Source organism: Syngnathus scovelli, chromosome 1 (assembly GCF_024217435.2).
Source record: "Syngnathus scovelli strain Florida chromosome 1, RoL_Ssco_1.2, whole genome shotgun sequence".
NCBI classification, from domain to species: domain Eukaryota; kingdom Metazoa; phylum Chordata; class Actinopteri; order Syngnathiformes; family Syngnathidae; genus Syngnathus; species Syngnathus scovelli.
Window position 1 is genome coordinate 8,607,050 of NC_090847.1, and position 17,951 is coordinate 8,625,000.

The 17,951-nt window shown below is 41.6% G+C and overlaps 2 protein-coding genes and 1 long non-coding RNA gene across 8 annotated transcripts in view; 1 reads left to right on the plus strand and 2 right to left on the minus strand.

Moving 5' to 3' along the window:
* Window positions 1–8,380, plus strand: part of ccdc88b (coiled-coil domain containing 88B) — a 41,973-nt gene extending 33,593 nt beyond the window's left edge. Inside the window, exons 23-27 of one of the 2 annotated variants that reach the window (XM_049736220.2) lie at window positions 1,675–1,820; window positions 4,152–4,259; window positions 4,380–4,525; window positions 7,583–7,897; window positions 7,989–8,380. In XM_049736220.2, the coding sequence (XP_049592177.1) occupies window positions 1,675–1,820; window positions 4,152–4,259; window positions 4,380–4,525; window positions 7,583–7,897; window positions 7,989–8,014 (741 nt within the window). In that variant the 3' untranslated portion in view covers window positions 8,015–8,380. Of the gene's footprint in view, window positions 1–1,674; window positions 1,821–4,151; window positions 4,260–4,379; window positions 4,639–7,582; window positions 7,898–7,988 lie in introns of those variants that run through there. The other variant, XM_068652012.1, reaches the window with a different exon arrangement.
* The window catches only part of macrod1 (mono-ADP ribosylhydrolase 1), a 159,417-nt gene continuing 149,236 nt past the window's right edge, over window positions 7,771–17,951 (minus strand). For 4 of the 5 annotated variants that reach the window (XM_049736808.2, XM_049736819.2, XM_049736797.2 and 1 more), the window contains one exon: window positions 17,412–17,749. In XM_049736808.2, coding sequence (XP_049592765.2) covers window positions 17,726–17,749 — 24 coding nt within the window. In that variant the 3' untranslated portion in view covers window positions 17,412–17,725. Of the gene's footprint in view, window positions 7,877–17,411; window positions 17,750–17,951 lie in introns of those variants that run through there. The other variant, XM_068652059.1, reaches the window with a different exon arrangement.
* On the minus strand, window positions 15,325–17,213 carry LOC125978949 (uncharacterized). Its single transcript, XR_007485170.2, has 2 exons — window positions 16,377–17,213; window positions 15,325–16,237 (listed from the first exon to the last, which is right to left on the minus strand). It is a non-coding gene; the product is annotated as an uncharacterized lncRNA (long non-coding RNA).

Consider the following 17,951-nt stretch of genomic DNA (forward strand, 5'->3'; position numbering starts at 1 on the left):
TCTGAAATGAATAGAGTGTTTTTAAAGGTTCTTGTTGTAGAGGGTGTTAAAAAGTGGTGAAAGCAAATGACTGACCTTGCATTTTCTATAGTGAGGGTATTCAATACAAACATTCCCGACATGAATGGATCTATAATATTTTCATACTATGGTGCCTCGGAATTTTTATTTACAGGCTTCTATCAGGAGTAAAGCATACAAATCATTTTTGATAATTAAACACTAGATGTTTGTTTTCAATTGCTTTTCCACTAAAAATATTTAATAATTACTGTAAACATATTGTAATTTATTACTATATGTACGTATCATATGTTCTCTCTAATATAAAACTGGGGTGTCTAAAGTTTGGCCCTTTGCACTGTATTTTAACTCTTTTCGTCTACCATGTGATCTAATAATAAATAAATAAACATGACCTGCATTAAATGGTAGATAGGAAGTTAAAATGTTAATTTGTTAAAATACGAATAAAAATGCAATAATGATTTACTAAAAAAACTACATGAAGGTTTATCACAAGCTTTTAATTTATATTTTAAAAAACATTACAAGATACTACACTGCTTTTCAACATTTTTAAAATATATGATATAACATTTTATTGAATTAAAAATAGAATGTAACATTTTTGTTTTAATATTTGAAAAGTTTGATTAAAAAACTGTCATTTTTTCAATTTATGTTGCAAGGTATCATTCTACTTTTTAACATTTTTTTTCCCCCCAAAAAAAGATGCAAGCCAGTGCATATTTTGCCTCTTCCTTGCATCTTCCTTTATGTCCTCAGTGGAAAACATTTGGACATCCCGGCTATACAGCAACACATATTGTATACTTACAATATATTACAACATTCGTCAATCACTAAAGAGTAGATCTAAGAGGTTGCTTTATATTTCTTAATCATTTTCGGGGACACGGTTGTGTTTTCCCTGCATTGAATAAATCCACTTTAAAAGCTTTCTGTCCAATTCCTCTCACCACCAATGAGTCACGCTCTATTCCAGTTAACTCGACTGATTGACTGAATGCATAGGGCAGCACTTTTCCTATTAAACTCCCAACTCAGCTTTACAGATGCCATATCTGCAGTGTCTGTTGTGGAATAAACTAGATAGTCGACTACAACGCACGGGAGTCAATTTCCTATGAAAAGGAGAAATGACCTCATGGGTATTAGTGCAGAGGACCCATGTGGGATGTTCCCCTGCTATATCACAAAACATCATTTGCACCCACACCTTTAAGTTTTTTTTTTTCACGGGATGCTTACTGACAGTCATCCGCTTACATCAGAGCGGCAGCCACCAATGCACTTTTCAGCTAATTATCAATAGTGGGAGAGTAAAAACACAAAGCTAACTCAAACAACTACAGCTCACGGCAATTAGGCCACGCCTCCGAAAGATACATTCACAAGCACAGACAATAGAATATGCTCACTATTTTATGCTTGTGTCACTAGATTTACAGTTTGTTTTGATAAATTATAGTAATGTTTTTAAAGTGAATGTTAAAAAACTATATAAAAATGTTTTAGTGGGATGGATGCAAAAAAATGACGTCTCAGTGCCTTTTATAACACAGGCCCTTATTTGAGGAAATATGATGCGTAGTATATTTTTCAAAGAGTCTATGTGTTCTGCTCTTGCTTGTGTGTGTGCATGTGCAGCTACTGACCCAGCTGAAGGGCAACATGGAAGAGGAAAACCGCCATTTAGCCGAGCAGAACCGCAGTCTGCTGAGCGAGAACCGGGCCTTACTGGAGCAAAGCCTGGAACGCCGTGACCAGCACTATACGCAGCAGAAAGAATATCAGTGAGTGCATGTACACACAAGCACACGCACGCACGCACGCACGCACGCACGCACGCACGCACGCACGCACGCACGCACGCACGCACGCACGCACGCACACACACACACACACACACACGTACTCAGAGCTGACAGGAGAGGATCAAGTAGATTGAAAAGTAAATCAGGTCTTGTTACTTGTGCTGCCGGGCTTTTTAACAGGATTGATAGAATTAAAGCTACAAGCAGGAGCAAACAGTACATAATGCATGTGAGGAGATGTGTGACTAGGTGTGTGTTTGTATGTGGCACAGACAACATGTGTAGAGGTCTGTGTGTGTGAGGAAACTGTTTGACAGTCCAACAGCCCCCAGCTGTGGTGCTTTTAAATGTTAAACAGACTGGTTGCAGATTATCCAGAACTAATAGCAATCATGCAGGGCTGCTTCACCCTTTAACACTAATGAGTCACATTGCTCCCAAATTGCATCATTGCCCATTTTTTTTTTTTCAGCAGTGGTTATTTTTATTCAAACTGAATTTTGTTCTATAAGTTTGGAAAGCAACACGGTGTCTAATCCAAAGTTCCGCAGTAGACAGTGTCAAAGTATCCATCCATGCACTCGCGCTCAGACCTAGGGGCAATTTGGAGTGCTCAATTGGCCTACCGAGCATGTTTTTGGGATGTGGGAGGAAACCGGAATGCCCGGAGAAAACCCACGCGGGCACGGGGAGAACATGCAAACGGCATACAAGAAGGGTCGGAGGTGGAATCGAACTGGCACCCTACTGATGTGCTAACCAGCGCGACACCGAGCACCCCAGTGTCAAACTACATTGACAAAAACTTTGTTAAAAGGTTTCCTGGAGCTTCAATCAAAACTACTCTTTTTTTTTTTTTTTTTTTTTTTTTTTTTTTTTTTTTGTTCTTGTTCTAAGAAAACCTATTTGATAGCACTTTGGTTTTGGACGAGGATGAATGGATGGATGGATGAAATGGCAAACAGTTGTGTTCATTTTAAAAGAGAACCTCCATCACCCATGACATCCGCTATTAGAAAAGCAATTTAATAGCAATCATCCACAGAAATATATTCAGTAGTCACCCACACAGATGACAAATTAATCTCTCAGAAATAATAAAAAGAGCCAAAAACAGTTCCATTATAAAATGAAATTGTGTCATGATTTGTTTTCTTATGAAATCACACCTCCCTCTGAAAGTATTGGAACAACCATTCCCTTATTTGGGCTGCAGATTTAAAACATCAAGGTTTAACATTATAGGATGAAAATCTGACAGGCAATTTAACACAGTTTTGTCTTGAGAGACAATACAATGCATTTTGGTAGTGAACATTAAATGTCAACCGTTAATGCTAACCAGTGACGCGTTACTCAGTCATGACTGCCATTTCAAGTACTAACTAGTAATCTGATTAAAGTTACTATTCAAAGATTTGATCTGTTACGTTGTGGTAAAACAAGGTTGGCAAAATTACAACTGTAGATTGTCTATCTTTAGGAAAGAATGGCAGACATACGATGTTTTTTTTAATTAAATTTTTAATAGAAAGATTGATAAATCACTCGTTGTGGACTATTCATTCGACACAATTTATAGCGTTAAATAGTTAATTTTCACTTTTTTTAAAAAATAATTTTTCAAATAATGCTGCCATTTAAGAAATATACCAGTTCCAGATGCAAAGATAAAAAAGTTCTCAGTCTACAGCAAAAACAAAGGAATTGTATGTGCGGAACCCAAATTTGCAGCTCAGTGAGCGTTTTGGGGACAAACTAGCACCGCTCACTTGGAAAAGGTTTTTCTTATTTTTCTTCCTCGTAGCAGACCAGCAGAGTGTGCTTCATCTTCTGGGAAAAATGAGAGTCTATAAATGTGAACTCCCACTTAGGTTACAAGCGGCTGACATTCCTCACAACAGAGCCGCACCACCAGTACGAGAATAAACGGGCCTCGCTACTAAACTTTAAGTTCCATTTTCAGCGCTGAAGACCGCTGACCTCTCTTAACATGGCCGAACATCTCCGCCCACAGTCGAGCGTGGACAACTAACAGTCAGCCCGGAATGTCAGCGACTTTTTGCTTGACTATTCTTTATCCCGAGCCGTTTATCATCCAAGGCAGGTCTGCAGTTGCAGGCTATTTTTCAGTATTTTTCTCTTCTGCTCTGTGCTTGCCTGAAACCTTGATCAGCAGCACAAAGGCGACTTTTATTGTGTTCTCCCGGCTTAAAAAAAGCACAGAGAAAGTCATTTGATGAAGGTTATTGATAGAATATTGTCAATAGATGTATGAAATGCGGTGCCGTTCTTTGTGCTGTTCTTCAGGGAGAAGCTGAGCGAACTCCGTCGGGAGAAGCAGAAGCTGGTGGAGAAGATTATGGACCAATACAGAGTCCTGGAGCCCAACGTGCAACCTCTGCCTTGGAAGGCCAAGTACGAACACGATCCATCTGTCATTGGTTGAAAACTAAAACTTAATCAGAGCAGCAGAGTTTAAAGCAACATTTCAGGCATCATATTAGGCCTTCACTGTGCACTCTTGTGTCGTCAAAGGAAATCTAACTGGATTGCAGACCGGATGAAAAAGCTCATCAAACCCCGTGGCGGAGCGCGGGAGGGGCGCAGCCACATCACGGCCGCTGGCAGCGTGGAGAACCTGGCCGACAGAGCCCAATTCACATCCGACACGCCACAGCGTGGTGAGGGCCGCGCACCCCGGCGCTCTGTCTGCCTTTTGCAAGGATATTCTAACACGCTCGTCCCCGTCAAGCGAGGCCACGGGCATGCATAGACATCACCTCATGACTAGCAAGTGAGCTTAGCACCCATCGGGCTCCTTTCTCCTCAAATCTTTCCCTTGTGTGGTCGTCTTTTTGCTGCGGCCAGGCAAGCATTCGTAGCACTTCATTCCTCTCTTTATGCACTCTGAATGCGCAACACATCGTCATTATTCTGATGGAAAGGATGAGTTCACACCTGATTTCCTCCGCTTAGTATCTGCGCTGTAAATGCTTGCCTGCTTAATAGTTCTCATTCGTTTTGTCTGCAGTATTGTAAGATGACTTCATACCCACTTTGACATGTTGTGCAAGATTCAATACTTTGAAGAGCACTGCTTCTCCTGTGGGGCACTGGTTAGCATGTCCACCTCACAGTTCAGAGGTTGTGGGTTCAATTCTGGCTCCCACTTTCCTGTGTGGAGTTATGTTCTCCTCGTACCTGCGTTGGTTTCCTCCCACATTCCAGGAAACCTTACATTACATATCTAATCAATTTAAATTATTATATTTCAAGTCTCATGTTGGAAAGCAGGGTCAAATGTGCTTTCAAGACAGGTTAAATGATTCTTTTAAATTATTTATTAATTATTTAAATAAGTATTTGTTAAATAGCCGATCAGATGGCCACAGGATCAACTTCTCATGCTTCACTCGCCTGAGATGTTTTAATATCTGCATCAAAAGAATGCCACTTGCTTTTAGTCACAGTGAGCGCTCTCCTGCCTGTAAGAATAATAGCATGATCAATTTGATCCGAAATGGCCTCGGTCCAAACTTGGCAATTAACGCAATGAGCAGAGAAGGTCCCTTAAGGCTCTAATAGCAGCAGTTAAGTCTGTCTTTGATAAGCCCAGACGCTTCGCTCTTTGTATAAATAAACCTCCGCTGAGATCAATGTTCAATTTATTATTAGCTTCTAATGCTTTAATCTTTACCTCCTCAACTGTGTTTACTCTTCACTTCTTATATGAATGAATGAATGAATGCAGCGCTTTCAAAAGGCAATGTATCAAATTCCCCCTTGGATTACATCGCTTCCACATTCCGTTGTCTGGGAGGAGAAAACATTGAATGACACAGGGCAGTTGCGATACACCAAAAGTCACATCAAAAACCTTCATTCATTTTGAATTATTGGATCGGATGCTATTGTTATGCCTTGCCTGGTAGTCATTTTCAGACGCCTCATGAATCATAGCAACGGTAACTAGATGCAAATTATTTGAATTCAGTGCAATCTCATTTTAATTATAGAACGGGATAATCTTAACAGAGTTTAGAAGGGCATTTTTCATGTTGCATGGGTTCTGTAGTACTTCACACATTCATTAAGAATCCCCTTATGAGCGAGTGTGCTTAGTGGCAGAATAAACTCTTGAGAGGAGGGAGGGAAAAACTTTCTTAAGTAGAGCTGGACTCTGGGGGGCTTCTACTGAAGACGATAAGAGAGAAGAAGGAAAGCATTATATTCAACACATTTTTCAAACAGATGTATACTCGGCAGCCCCTTTATTAGGTACAACTGCACAGTCTAAGGGGAACCATTATCAGAGCTGTGTCAAAAATGGTCCTTTGGGAAGTCAAAAAGGCTATTTTGGGTTGACACTATGCACTAATTAGTATTATCATTATTTAAAAATTGTTGTTATAGATTGCAGTGGTGGTTTCATTACATTTTTTAAGTGGGAAACCTACACTCTAAATAATGCTGGCTGGGTAGCTATGGATTTGGAGCATTTACTTTTACCTGAGGTTGGATTAATTATTTTGACCCATCTGATAGGAATTCACTCCAATAATGAGGCGCGACCACTCTGACAGCATAAATCAGACCGGAGCATTATTATCTTAAAAATGGCAGCTGTTCATACATAGTCAAAAATGAACTATTTCTTCATTATGAAATCACATCGTAAAACATGATTTTTATAAAACTCATTTCAAAGATATTTTTGAAACGACATGTCATTGTGTGTCCTCCAGAATCAGAATCAGAATCTGAAACGAATTAAATATCTTCCGCAATAATAATGGTTGCAGCAGTAACAATAGTGTTGGCGGGAGGCAGTACCCGAGTTAGTACTATATAATATTGAGGTATGTTTGTACAAATATGCAGAGGGAAGAGAGGCAACAGCAGCTCATTGCATCATGGGAAATCACCAAGTAGATTTTGCATAACAAGGCATGAGTCATACAATGGCAAAGACTTCTTACTGTAGCCTTGGAATATGGATTTGCGAGACTACACTCTGCTTGTGACAAACGCATGCATTTGACATTTTTAAGACCAGATGAAACTTTTGCCATGTGATGTGTAATACTATATGGGTGCATGGAAATGTCATACTAAATGCGAATAAGATTACGGCAAAAGCATAATATATGCCCTAAACCAGGATGTCAACCACATTGTAGTTATGATTTCCATTTAAGGACTGTTGTGATAGCCATATACAGGAAATGTATCATCACATCAATACATCACATATCAATACATTCAGCAGTGTTTCCAAACCTTCAAGGATCCAAGCCACCTAATTTATTTCAGAGACTGTCATACAGCTCAAAAAGTGAATACGCAACATAATTGTCATCTAGTCTAAAAGTATTTCATTGCTGTGCCAGTCACTATTTGTTGCTAGCATAGATAGATGAAAAAAGATACATTATTTGCAGTAGATAAGTAATGTCTCAGAATCAGAATCAGCTAAGAAGCCTAAGAAGTGAAATTGTGCCATGACACACAGAATTGCCACATTGGATTTGTTATTTGCTTATCAACTTTTAGTTGATAAGCAACTGATTCGAAATGAATGTGATGGGTCAGACATGCCTTGAGTTTGACCCCATATTTTATCATTGCTGATGAAGAATTGAATAATATACGAAAGCTGCAGGTCATCTAGGATCAACATGTTTTGTGCATTGTAATGTGTATAAAGTACATAATACAATTTTCCTCACATTTTGCAGATCCTTGCAGTGCGCCGGGTTCCCCATGTCCCTCGAGAATTTCTTCTCCTTCTAATCTGGTCCCACGCCCCGGCTCCAGGGGTCGTCGTAAACTGGGATCCCGTCACGGTTGGGGTTTGACCAGAGGTGGCGCCGGAGTTTCTCAATCCTTCAGTCCGGGCGACCAAAAGACCCCGCCTCGCCTCCGCCTGCTTTCCGGTCAGAACACCTCCGTGATTGTCTGGGAGAGAGAGAGTGGCGAAACAAGCGCACCCCAGCAGGCAGCGGAGGCCAAAGTGAGCAATCAGGAGAGCCCTGAGGAGGAGACAAATGGAGGTGAGAAGTGTGAGGGGCACAAGATGATGCTAACAAGTGATGGATGGTCAGAGATTATGCATTATTTATGCAAGTCTTTTCCATTTTACAGGTCAACGTTCCAGCAATGACACATGAAAAAGATTCACGGACTGACTCAACTCCATTTATTTCTATTTAACAAGTTGCACTTACAGATTGTTTTCAGGCATTTGTTCGATTTACTGTTTTGAATAAATATTCTTCACCGTATTTTAAATATAAGGACAAAGAAATCCAGCTCACTGAAAATTGTATTCATTTTTGTCCTTTTAAATTAATACCATACATTTTAACATTACAGTATTTCGCTATCTATCAGTTATCCAGCCACCAGCAACATTTTCTTACAAATATTTCAATACATTCCCAACAAAATGTAGTTGTAGACCAAAAAAATGGTAATGTGATTGAGGAAAAAAAGACAGTATATACTAAAGTGGTATAAAAGAAAATTTCCAAGCATTTTGGCGTTCCTTTTCATGTTTAATTCACCCTACATACAAGAGCCAATCATGACGGCTTGGAGGCCAAGAAGCTCAAAGAGCATCTTAGTCTTTGTCAAGCGTTTCGTAGTGTAGCCAAGCAGTGAAAGCGTTCAAGTGGAGGAGACAAGTACGCTCGCACTGAGTCATCTCATCCGCAATAAACATTTATAGGATTACCTCAAATGTATCGGCTGCTCTCCCTGATTGATCTGTTGGATTACTTCAAGGTAAAAAGTAGAAGTCTATTAGAGCTCAGGTGCTCACTCATAATGGGCAATATTCATTTGGAAACGAGGAGAAATGAATCTCTGTGAAAGCGATGCTTTGAATAAAGGCTGTGCTGCTTAATTCCAGCGTGTCCGGCCAGGTATTAAAGGAAAATACTTGACATCTCCTCCTTATCTCTTTTCACGGCCTTATCTTGCGTACTGTATGAATGTGCGGTTGGATATATGGGGAGAAACCTGGGCCATCTGGCTCGCATGTGGTTCACTTTAGGGCTCCTGCAAAGCCCGTCAGTGGACTAATGCTAAATGATCTAATGACTCACTTGACTCAAATGGTTCCAGTGCAGAGCTGACAGATGGGGGTGGGGGGTCATTATGGAGCTGAACCCCTGAACATGGAAGGGGGCAGTTAGCAAAGACAGACAAAGACACAGCAGCTGCATTCACAATACTTAAAAGTCAGCCACAACTCATAGCTCGATGCAGATTACACAGTACAAGGCATACCTGCTCAAAGTCAGGTAGATCTTTGCTCACGAAAAAAGAGGGCAAATGCTTTTGAAAATGGACTGTTTCTTTTCTAAAAGGTCTGTGCTTTTAGGTGTATACAGCACAAGGGAATAGCGGACTAGCTCGGAATCCCATTCGGCTAATGCACTGCTAATCCACCTCATCAATTATGAAGTTGACGTGATGATGTCATTCACAACAAAGTATTCTTCTACTGAGACAAGACAAAGCTGTAGGAAGTTATTGCTTCTGTCACTCACGCTGAGCTTTGTTAAGAGTGTACACAAAAAGCTGTGTTCGTTTTCGCAGGATTCCCATTTAAAATTCCTCGCAGTGTGTCAAGAAGTTTCTCACGACCGCCGGCTGTTGTGAAGAGGAGGAGGAGGGAGATGATCAATTTTCACTTTGACCTTTGTTTATTCAGCCAACGCTCTTTGCTGAAGCAAGACGGCGAGAGAGAAATCATACAATAAATAAAAAAACGGGGAGAAAGTAAACAGAGGAAGTAAAAAATAACAACTACTGAAATGAGCGATTAGATGCCATTGTTGCATCTTGATTCCTAAAGGGATGAATGATGAATGTGCGCCCCGGTTGATATCACAGTGTGGATCTGAAGATGCGACGCCGCTTGCTTCATAACTGAGAACCTGGGGGCTGCAACATGATTGGCCCACATCATTTTTCCAAGCAAACTTGTCCGTGTTTTGGTGATCCTCATTATTCCCCTCTGCCCCCCTTAGCCCCTTTCCTGAGCCATCACATTTTAATGACCGTGTCTCACTAAAGGGCCTCCGCTGAGCAAAAACCTCACTTGGGCCACTTAGCCCGCTAACTGGGCGGGCTAGGCATCATAAATACTCGCAGCCGCACTGGATGTTTGTTAAGTCGGGCGTGTCTTTGCAGCCTGGCTTGTTTCCTTGTATCATGACAATAAAGCCTTTCTTTTCCATTGGTAAGCCAGCACACGTCATTGGGACTTGACTGTGGATTGATCAAAAAGTTGTAATTCATAGCTTGGTCTCCTGGCCACTTTAGGGGGCAAGAGACAAGAGAGGCGCTGTGGCGAGGTAAATTCAGTTATTTTGCTCGGGGCGGCAGAAAGAAGGAAGGTCAGAAGGAAGGGGGGAAAACAACAAGTTACCCTGTGACCTCTCCTCTTCACAAAGCTGTCACAATCCAACCCACCCTGCTCTCAGCGGGCTTTTACTCAATAAGGTGAGCTCGTGCATCTATAACTTCTTCCTCCCTCACCCCGTCTGCATCCATCTCTCCATCCGCTGCACCGCATCGCACCCCCGCCACAGCCTCCCTCCTTCTTCTCCCCAAGTGTATTAAGGGGCTTTGACGCACTCAGTAAAAAGCTGATTTATTCCCTCTGAGGTATCGATCGTTTTTTGCATTAAAGATTATAATTCATTACCTCGCCCCTTTTAATACATTAAACACTCAAAATAAAAATAAAACAGCCCCTCCTACCGCCACTTCCAACTAGACTGGCTCCCAAGGGTATGCGAGAACACTCACGTCGCCATGTCCTGCTTGTGGTGCTAGAACGTCAATCTCCTCCTGAGAGGCACTCACACGAGAGCATCCATGTGAGGAAGATGACCACCGCTGCTTAATTTAGTTGCATAAAACAACGCAGAGTGATCATTGCCTTAAGCCGTACCTGAGGAGCAGTGGGCAGCTACCAACCAAGGGACCAGACCCAGGTCTTAACTTGGCAACTGGAGAGAAATAACCTTTATGTCAAATGAGTCAATTATTTCTTAATATTACACCGAGCACTGCCTAAAAAAAAAAACACATAGCTGACTGATATTAAAATACAACAGTATGTAAATGGGCCCAAAAACCAGATAAATCGCATATTGAATATTATAAGGCACTCTAACATTATGCACATTGATCTCAAATGTAGGATAGTTAAAAACAGCAGCTGGCGATTTCTATTCCCCACAAATAGGGTTAGAGTTCACAATGTAAAACATCAACAACAACAAAAAATAGTTGGATGCAATACAGGCACTATCTGAAAAATGGATGGACGGACAGATGGATGTTTGGATGGATGGTTGGATGGATGGCTTTGTCGTGGGTGCTCTCCTTTTGTCTTATTTTTTCACTTTTTAATACATTTTGATCCACAGTGGCTGCAAGTCACACGACAAAGTGTCTCCACCCTGAGGAAGACTAAACATTCCCTGAAGCAGGTCACCTCTCGTGATGCCCACATGCTGCGCTCGACCTGTGCAGGAAAGTCAAGATTCAAGAAGCACTGTATGTTCGCTATTGATTTTGGCCCGAAAGGCTGCACCAATTCCCCCACCGCAAAATAGGACTGCCCCTCTCCCTAGCCACAGACAGGACACATTGATTCTAGAGGACTTGAAGAGCAATCTCACTAATTTTTACCTCCTTGGAGTGTCACTCCCTCATCATCCGTCCCTCCTTCCATTAAAGGACTCCTCCACCTCCAAAATCCTCTTTGTCCACTCATCCCCCACGCAGCCTTTACCTCCTCCTCTTCCTCCCACTGACAGGCTTTTAGACACTAAATCAGAGACATTGATCCAGCCCAGCCCAAGTGTCCTGGATTCTGCTAAAGAGCCATTTTCATTTCACAAGCAGTTTACTGGATCGTCCAATCGCCCCCCTCCCCACCCCCACCCCTCGTACCACCCTTACGTAAACAAACATCACTCTCCTCCCTACATCGCCCTCTCATCCATACACATCAACCGTCGCACCTTCACATCTCATCCTCGCCAAGGGAATGCAGCTGTTTTTGTCAAATTTTTGCCATGAAATCTTTTGCAAAATATTAGAAACAGCAATGTAAGAACATTACGTCACTGCAAAGTACAACCACTCTCGTAAAAATATCGTTAAATTATGGTGACAGAGCCAGTCAAGACTATTGATTTAACTGTTTACTAATTATTGTGAGGAGTCATTAACATGATCAGTGTCAATGTCATTAATTATCACGAACGAGGGCAGTCACTCACAAATCTTTTAAAGAATTGATTATCTCATTAAGTATTCCAGCAATTACTCAGGTAATGGCCCCCCGTGTCAAAACCTAAACTTTTGCAGCCACCAAGTTTTTTTTTTCCTCATGACACTTTTTGAAGTGTTTGTCATTGCTGTGAAGAAGTACACTTGGCTGACTTTGGTGCTGGCAGCATAGGTTCAGTTCTTACTAAGTGAATGCGAGAGCAATGGTACAGCACAAATAATACTGTGTATTAAAAAATAGGATCGTGAAATTAACCACAGTATGGTAATCTATTGAGCTGTACCCGCATACAAGCCAAGCATTCCTTTTTGGAATTGGCCAGCTACCCGCTTTATCAGACCTTATGGAACACTTTTTTGATGGCTCATTTCTAATAAATAACAATCAGTCTTTCCTTGCACTTGGCTAACTGTCATGAGAAGCACTTACTAGCTAAGTCGATGGGGCATGATTATGTCTGGTGTGATTAAAAAAACAGTCAAATATTTATTGTTGTGTGCCGCTTTCCTACTTTGTCCCCCTGCCTTTTAAAAGACCCTGGCCACTTGGCTGCCACATAAAAGCCAGTCTCAGTTTGCCATTTGGATGGTGTGACTATCAGGAATAGTAAGCATCAATGTATGAGCGGGCCTTGGGGAGAAAGCAGTCCCAGAGCCGCGGAGTCTCGGCAAGTGGAGGTGTCACAAAGACGCTAAAGGCCTGCTGGATCACAGCTGACAGCTTGGACTGTCTCACTGTCATCTATTATTGTCAGAGGTGGCCAGAGTAATCACACCCTGTACTTCAGTGGAAGTACACATACGTACGTACTTGTGATAAAGTAAATGACTGGTGAAATACAAAAAATAGTTAACCTCTTAGCCTTAAGTAAAAATGATTACTAAATATAGACTGAAATGGACTGTGTCCCAAATTAATTCTTTACATTAATGTTGGGAATCATTTTGAAAGGAGGTGTAGACTTTATTTATAGATGCACTGATTGTTTATAGCATTTATCAGACAAATGAATTTTTTAGTTTGCTTGTTTGCTCATCAGAGTTTTTTTGTTGTGAACAAACAGCTACAGCAGCAATCACTGTGAATTTCAGAAACCCAAGTTCTATAACAACGCAGTCTTGAAAATTGAATCTTTGCAAACCACCGAGGGAACACTTTTATATTTTTTCAAGGATTAAACTGTGAAATCAACAGTTTTTTTCTTTTTTTTTCTATTTTCAAATCATGACATTCAAAATAAAGTCTGGATATAAAAAGCATCATGACTGGCCATCATTATCAGCTTTTGTTGAACAGAATGTCCATGTGTGCTTGCTACATTGTGAACAATTAAAACTTGATCGTATGCATAAAATAAATCAACATTGAATCAACTTACCTTTGAGCCATTTAACAGGCATGTGCAGTCAGTGATCATTCACCCCCACAATTTACCGTATTTGCCGGTGTATAAGTAGACTCGGTGTATAAGTCGACCCCCTAAAATTCGACGGAAATTTACGATTTTATGATATATCCTTTGTATAAGTCGAGCTCAATTGTTGCATTATATTAAACTTCAAAATTCAATCAGAAATATGCGAAATTTATTGACGAAATGTGTTCAAATTCCGGGAGGCCGGGCGCATGCGCAGTGGCCGGAAATAGCTCCAGCCGAGCGGATCGGCTGTTTATAAGCACCGCAGAGGAGATCGCGGAGCCTCATTCGACTTCCAGCGGCCGGCGAGCTCGCGCACGCCGCCCGGCACCACCGGGAGGCCGTGCACACGCGCCAAGTGGCCGGAAATAGCTCCCGCCGAGCGGATCGGCTCTTTATAAGCACCGCGGAGGAGATCGCAGAGCCTCATTCGACTTCCAGCAGCCGGCGAGCTCGCGCACGCCGCCCGGCACATCCGGGAGGCCGTGCGCACGCGCCAAGTGGCCGGGAATAGCTCCCGCACAGCGGATCGGCTGTTTAAAAGCACTGCGGAGGAGATCGCGGAGCCTCATTCGACTTCCAGCAGCCGGCGAGCTCGCGCACGCCGCCCGGCACAGCCGGGAGGCCGTGCGCACGCGCCGGGTGGCCGAAAATAGCTCCGGCCGGCGGATCGGCACTTTATAAGCACCGCGGATGAAATCGCTGAGCCTCATTCGACTTCCAGCGGGCCGTGCACTCGCGCACGCCGCCCGGTTCAAATTTTCTAAGTGCCAACGGCTCTTGCGCCATAAAGAGTCCGCCTCGGCTGGTTCCCCATGTCGGCCAGAACAAGTGAAAATTCGGCCTCTTCCCCTGGAAGTCCGGCCAAGTTTGGCAAATATTTCCTAAGTGCCAACGACTCAACCGCCGTAAAGTGTCCGCCTCGGCTGGTTCCCCGTGTCGGCCACCACAAGTGAAAATTCGGCCTCTTCCCCTGGAAGTCTGGCCAAGTTTGGCGAATATTTTCTAAGTGCCAACGACATTCATTTAGACATGGCGATTGAATGTTTACGTACCGGTAGTTATTGTCGTTGCTTGACGTGCGATGACTCGCACATTCGCTCAATACCCAGTACTTCCCCCTAGCAATCATCGTCGCTGCCTGGCTTTCGATGTCCGTTATTGAGGTGAGAATATTTGAAATTGTTGCTGAGGATGCGTGTTAATGCGACGAACGCTTTATAATGATTCAGTTTCTCGCTGTTTGATGAGCCTGACGGACGCACACCCACGCACAATGAGATGCATGAGAAACGGCCTTAGTTACCATCACATTTGAAGCGATGAAAACGAAGTTAAATTTTATGACTCGGTGTATAAGTCGAGGTCGATTTTTTTCGGTCGATTTTGGATCGAAAAAGGTCGACCAATACACCGGCAAATACGGTACATTTCTTTTGTCATCAAACCATACGACAAATCTCAGCAACTTCAAAGGGAATAGTGACAGGCAGAACAATGAAAGGCTCGTCACTAGATGACAATTAATTTGTGTGTAGCCACCTGTTGCCATTCACAAAACAGAATAAAAGCATTGTGTTCAACAAAACCGGCACAAATTCCACACAAAGTCAATTTCTGCATGAATACACAGAAACAAGATCGATATTTCAGTAAAACAGAATATTGGCCAATCCACCCAAGTTGCGCCTTTTATGTCCCCAATAAATAAACATGTACATAGTACAATCTGATGGACCTGATTCCATAGTCAATCAATACCATTTAATATTAATTCAAACGACCTTGAACACTGTAAAAATTGCATTTTCTGTATATCTCTGCTTTCGAAAACAAGACTTTGCTAGACAACGGCAGCAAAGCACTACTTAAGTCCTCAACCCTCATCAACATAGTTCTAACCCAAACAAAAGTCCTCAACCCTCATCAACATAGATCTCTGGCACAATGATGCCAGATGATGGCACCAAAGTATGATTTGACTTTTTTGATGTATAACAAAAAATGCCCCCCTCCCAAAAAAAAAGAAAAAAATCAAATATGCAAATCGGCAGGGTCTATGCGGGTCAACACTATTCCAGAATTTCCATTTGTAGAGTACGCAGAGTAAAAATCTTTGCCGATAGACTAACTGACTAAGGTTGGTAAAAATACACTTTTAGATGGAGGTAATAATTTCCAGTTAAACAGCAAGGTGGCTGTCAGCCATTTTTCAGCCCCCCACAGAAGCTTGTGGAATACGACAGAGGCTCCGAGCGTTCCAGTTAGCTAAACAGTTGGCGTAATTGCTCCTCATGTGTCAAGGAAAAGAAAGCCGGAGAGACAGAGATTACGGACAGGACAGTGATGAAAATTGGTGGCGGGATAATGAGACTCGTTTTCTTTTTATCCTCCCATCCTGTCGCTCTTTGCCTCCCTCTCTCCCTCTCTCTCTCGTGCTCATTATTCAGATTGACTGGTTGGAGATTAGCTTCACAGTCTGCTGCTTATTAAAAAAAAATAGAGTCCCCTTAGATGAGTTCATCAGGCTCTCCATCCCGCTTCTGCCTTCATCTCCCCTCCGGCTTTGCATCCTCTCATCCTTTCCTTTTTTCCTGCCTCCCAGTTTGAACCCCGTCCTCCCTCTCTCCTCCATCTGTTTGTTTTTCCACGCTGCTGGAATGCAGGAAAAAAAAAACAGGGAAATGAGGAAGAGGAACAGAAGAACGTGCAGGTTCAGACAGAGACAACAATCAAAGAGCTCAAAATCCCTTTGAGACAAATGAGGCTTTTAGAGAAAAAAGGCTTTTCTTACACAATGTCCGCTTGATAGTCTTTGTATGTTTTTTTTTAATTCCTATGCGAGGGCTTCACTCAGAGACAGAACACCTCTGTGGGCCTGAGACACCGGCTCGCATTGTTGGGATCAATAAATACGCTTGTTGGCGGATGATAGCGGTGAAGCGGCTGCCCGCTGAACACTCATCACATGTCACATCCTGCAGCAAACAATGAGGCGCTTCTACAGACGTACTGCGGGGAGGCGGAACATGATCACACCTGAGCAACATGACAAAAACAAGGTCAATAAGGTAAATAAAAATCATAAAAGAATCAGTAGTTGTAATAAAATAATACTCCCGATACTGGTACTACTACAAAAAAAATCCTAACTACAATCTTTTGTCAAATACTATTTTACCATCAAGGATTTAAAACACAATGAGGAATATACAATAAAAGAACTACACGTGCGTGTACTATTTTAAAAGTGGCACTTTTATTTCGCACATTAACCCACTGGGCTCTATCTTGGCAATTGGTGTCTGCGTTACATTCCGCTTTTGAACCACCAGCTGTGTTAATTCAAATACTATAATGAAACTTCCCAAAGGTTGTCTGATTTTATCATTTTCAACCTCAGCTGTCAAAAAATATCAATAATATACTTTTTACATCAAAGCCGAGTTTGGGTTGACTCAAAACCCAAGACAAGTATATTTATACGCTAATCATTTCTATTTACTGCATCGAATCAAAAAATTCCGTTTCTGCACTCAAATGGAAGAAATGAATGACTCCATTTTGAAGTGGAGGTACCCTCTGTTGATCAATAAACAAAATTACAAATTAACTTAAGAGGTGGATGCTTATTATATATATATATATATATATATATATATATATATATATATATATATATATATATATATATATATATATATATATATATATATATATGTGTGTGTATATATTTTTTTCCCCTTCCACCAAGAAAAGAGAACCTATTTTAATTGGAGGTCTGATGAGCTGCATGACACACAGAGAAACAATCAATTCATACACATAGTATGTGTGATTAGCTTTAATAAGCTTGCACGTGTGTGTGTTTGTGTGTTTGTGTGATTATGTGCGCGCGCATGCACGCTGCAATCTACTATTGATCTACAAAAGTTCAAAAGAGGGCATGCTGATGCTGATGATGACAAACACCACCATGGTGACTGCTCTATTTTCAAGATCAAATATGAGAAGCAAAAGCAGAAAGAAAATTGCCCACTTGCAGAGGGGTTAAAAAAACAACAACTTATGAATCATCTTCCTCCTTCTCGAGGTCAGTGGAGGAAGAAAAGGGAGGAAGAAAAGGCTGCTTTCATACTTTGCTCATCGACGGCGTTTCGGTGTGTTCTGCAAGCAGAGATTAAGATGATTTGTAAAATTATGTACTACATGCATACATAAAATGTATCCATCACATTAGTAAACACTGCAAGCACAGCATTTGTGACGCACAGTGTGCAAAGCCTGGCAAACATTACGTTGTTGTGGGGGGAATCGAATTGCTTTTAAACTCTGAATTTCTGTACATATTTATGTATTTATTCATATA